Source organism: Diaphorina citri, unplaced genomic scaffold (assembly GCF_000475195.1).
Source record: "Diaphorina citri unplaced genomic scaffold, Diaci psyllid genome assembly version 1.1 scaffold406, whole genome shotgun sequence".
In the NCBI taxonomy this organism is placed as follows: Eukaryota; Metazoa; Arthropoda; class Insecta; order Hemiptera; family Psyllidae; genus Diaphorina; species Diaphorina citri.
The window spans coordinates 180,340-183,813 of NW_007377841.1; the positions used below are offsets into that span (position 1 = coordinate 180,340).

At 36.4% G+C, this 3,474-nt stretch overlaps 1 protein-coding gene across 1 annotated transcript in view; it reads right to left on the bottom strand.

Moving 5' to 3' along the window:
- Positions 1 to 1,890, bottom strand: part of LOC103508528 (PHD finger protein 12-like) — a 7,820-nt gene extending 5,930 nt beyond the window's left edge. Inside the window, exon 1 of the mRNA XM_017443798.2 lies at positions 1,345 to 1,890. Within this exon, the coding sequence (XP_017299287.1) occupies positions 1,345 to 1,401 (57 nt within the window). The 5' untranslated portion in view covers positions 1,402 to 1,890. The remainder of the gene's footprint in view (positions 1 to 1,344) is intronic.
- Positions 1,891 to 3,474: the final 1,584 nt, after the last annotated feature.

Below are 3,474 nucleotides of genomic sequence, written 5' to 3' on the forward strand. Positions count from 1 at the left end.
CCTATGTAGATAATATGCCCTGAATTTCAAAAGTTTATCTTTAGATGAATCCGATCTATAAAGGTGAGAAAAACCTGCCGAATCGGTTCTGTAGATAATATGCCCTGAATTTCAAAAGTTTATCTTTAGATGAATCCGATCTATAAAGGTGAGAAAAACCTGCCGAATCGGTTCGTGTAAAGATACACAGCCGTGCTTACTGGAACTTGGCCTGGCGCACTGCCGTGCACTCAGATTTTAGAATATTAGATTATATTATACGCTATCCAAAGCTAATTAGTACATAATTATGTTAAGGTAAAAGTAGATAATTCGGAAATTAGAAAAATAGACTATTTTTTTTAAAAAAAACCTACAATTACCCCTTCAAATTAGTCGCGTATGCAATATGCACTGCTTAAAATTTAGTGAAAGCGCTATAGTTGCCTTCACACACACATTTTTTTTTTTTTTTCAAAACCAGCGGCGATTGCACCTTGAGGTCGTGGTTATGTACCTACCGGGTTGAGATAGGCAAGGTTGGTAAGCTTGCCTTGTTTTTAAGTTACCACTCCCATGCCAAACTGTAGAAACAATATCTTCTTCCACCTAGTACTGTCTCAGCTCAACCCGGCACATAACCACAACCTGAAAGCACCAGTTGGATCACTGAAATTGAGCACGGTTGCGCGTGGTTAGTACCCGGATGGGTGACCATCTGGCCAATAGCGTGCTGCTAGCTTTCGTCAGATCTAAGTTATATTTCTCCTACCATAATGGCGGAACCATGATTTCATGTGACACATGAATCTGTCCGCAAAAGGTCTTTAAAAAAATAAAGTTATTGGAGTCAGTGAATAAAAGACAGTGCCGCAGGCGAAATTTTTTTCGAGAAAATTTAAGTAGCTCCTTCAAGGTTGCATACTTTTTTTTACTGACCAAAGTCTAGGTTAAAGTATGTTTTTCCTCTTATATAGAAATTTTCAGTAAATTTGCCATGGACTTGTCTTATGCATAATTACCCAATGATTTATTATAAAGACATAGAATTCAATCATAAGTTAGAAAACACAGTGTAAATAAAACAAAATGGCAACCACTGCATTGGTAACCCTACCTACTTATATGTTTGTGTGATAGATGCATTTTTAGCTGTAGGTAGGTACCTAGTTGTGTTATTTAAGAAGTAGGTGCCTATATCTTGGGATAATTTCAAACATTAAACAAGTTGATATCATATTGTGGTTTATGAGGAAAGGTTGACTTATACAAATTTGTTGTATTCCTAAATAAATGTCAATAACATAAGTACCTACATGCTACCGATTCTCAAACCCTTTCAGTTTCTGATTCCAAAATACTTACAGGCATGAGTCCAGTGTTGGTATCATAATAAAGTCTTTTAGCTTCCAAGGAGGACATGGTTCAGACCAACTCAAAAGCTAGAAATCAGAAGACACATGAATTCCAGAATGTTTGTAATCAGTGATGTGTTAAAGTTCTCTGGAACTGAAGAAGGGTTTTCTCCTGTGTCTTGTAAACTACTTGCTCACTAGTGGACACAGGAGCCTGGTAAACAACGAATTACATAGTCACAAAATAAAAGTCACCACTATTATTATGATAAGTTAATTTTTCTTTCAGAAAACCGTAGGTACTTATGGAAGCGCTTACTGAGGTCCCTTTCCAGTACTCTGAATTTGACTATGCAGAGGCAATGTTCTAAAGTGCTCCCAAGTATAACGAAACAGTGATCGGATTAGGAGATTAGAAAGAACTATAAAGTGGAGAAAATAAGAAAATTAAAGGAAACTTCCATGAATTTTTTAGAAATCAAAATTCACAGCCACAAACCAAGTTAACCAAGATCCCAAGTAAGTGTTAAGTGTTCAAGTTCAAGAAATTTTTCGAGCAAAATTTCTTCTTTTCCGCTCATAAATTTTTGTTTGGGTAGCCATCTTGATTTTTGGTGCAAAACTTGGAGTTAAATCAGGAGTGGATATTGATGATATTACTGAGGCCGTGGTTATGAACAGGGCCATCGTAGGCCATCGTCGGACTTTTTGCGTGTAAAGTTGGCGGGAAATTCGAATTTTTGATTTTTTTTCCGCAACTTGTACAATCTGAATTCATTTTTTACTTTTTATCTTTAGTTTGCACGTTTATATTATACTTTTCATTTATATTAGCTAATAAAAACAAGCAAATTACAAAGCAAACAAAAATAAATATAAAATGAATTTTAAAAATTGCCGCCGGAACAGTTATCTCACGTCGTCCGAGCTCATCTCAGCCCTGTTCAGGCCGTGGTTATGAACAGGGCCATCGTAGGACAACGTCGGACTTTTTGCGTGTAAAGTTGGCGGGAAATTAGAATTTTTGATTTTTTTTCCGCAACTTGTACAATCTGAATTCATTTTTTACTTTTTATCTTTAGTTTGCACGTTTATATTATACTTTTCATTTATATTAGCTATTAAAAACAAGCAAATTACAAAGCAAACAAAAATAAATATAAAATGAATTTTAAAAATTGCCGCCGGAACAGTTATCTCACGTCGTCCGAGCTCATCTCAGCCCTGAGGCCGTGGTTATGAACAGGGCCATCGTAGGACAACGTCGGACTTTTTGCGTGTAAAGTTGGCGGGAAATTAGAATTTTTGATTTTTTTTCCGCAACTTGTACAATCTGAATTCATTTTTTACTTTTTATCTTTAGTTTGCACGTTTATATTATACTTTTCATTTATATTAGCTACTAGCTGAATTCCGTCGCTTCGCTCCGGAATCCCGCTAGTTTATCCCGAGGCATGGCCAAACTTGTGGAAAAGGCATGGCCGAACTTGTAGTTATCAAACTAAAAACATAAACGAAACTCAAATATTAGGCGAGCGAGGAAAAGTTTTCTCTCCCACAGTCTCTGCACTCTGTGTATTTCTTATGGTGATTTTAACGATCAAAAATTGATCATATCTCAGGATCGGTGTAGATTTTCGCAAAATCCTTTCTTATTGCACACCTAGACCATAAAAAGAATATTCCTACCAAATTTCAGCTTTCTAGGTGGTGTGGTTCTCGAGATAGAGCGATCAGTGTGTGAAATGTGAAATGTGAATGAGTGAATGGATCTCGTTCTTATAACTTACTAGTTCATCCCGAGGCATGGCCAACCTTGTGGAAAAGGCATGGCCGAACTTGTAGTTAACAAACTAAAAACATAAACGAAACTCAAATATAAGCGAGCGAGGAAAAGTTTTCTCTCCCGCAGTCTCTGCACTCCGTGTATTTCTTATGGTGATTTTAGCGATCAAAAATTGATATCTCAGGATCGGTTTAGATTTTCGCAAAATCCTTTCTTATGTGACCTAGACCATAAAAGGAATATTCCTACCAAATTTCAACTTTCTAGGTGTTGTGGTTCTAGAGATAGAGCGATCAGTGTGTGAAATGTGAAATGTGAATGAGTGAATGGATCTCGTTCTTATAATAAAAGATA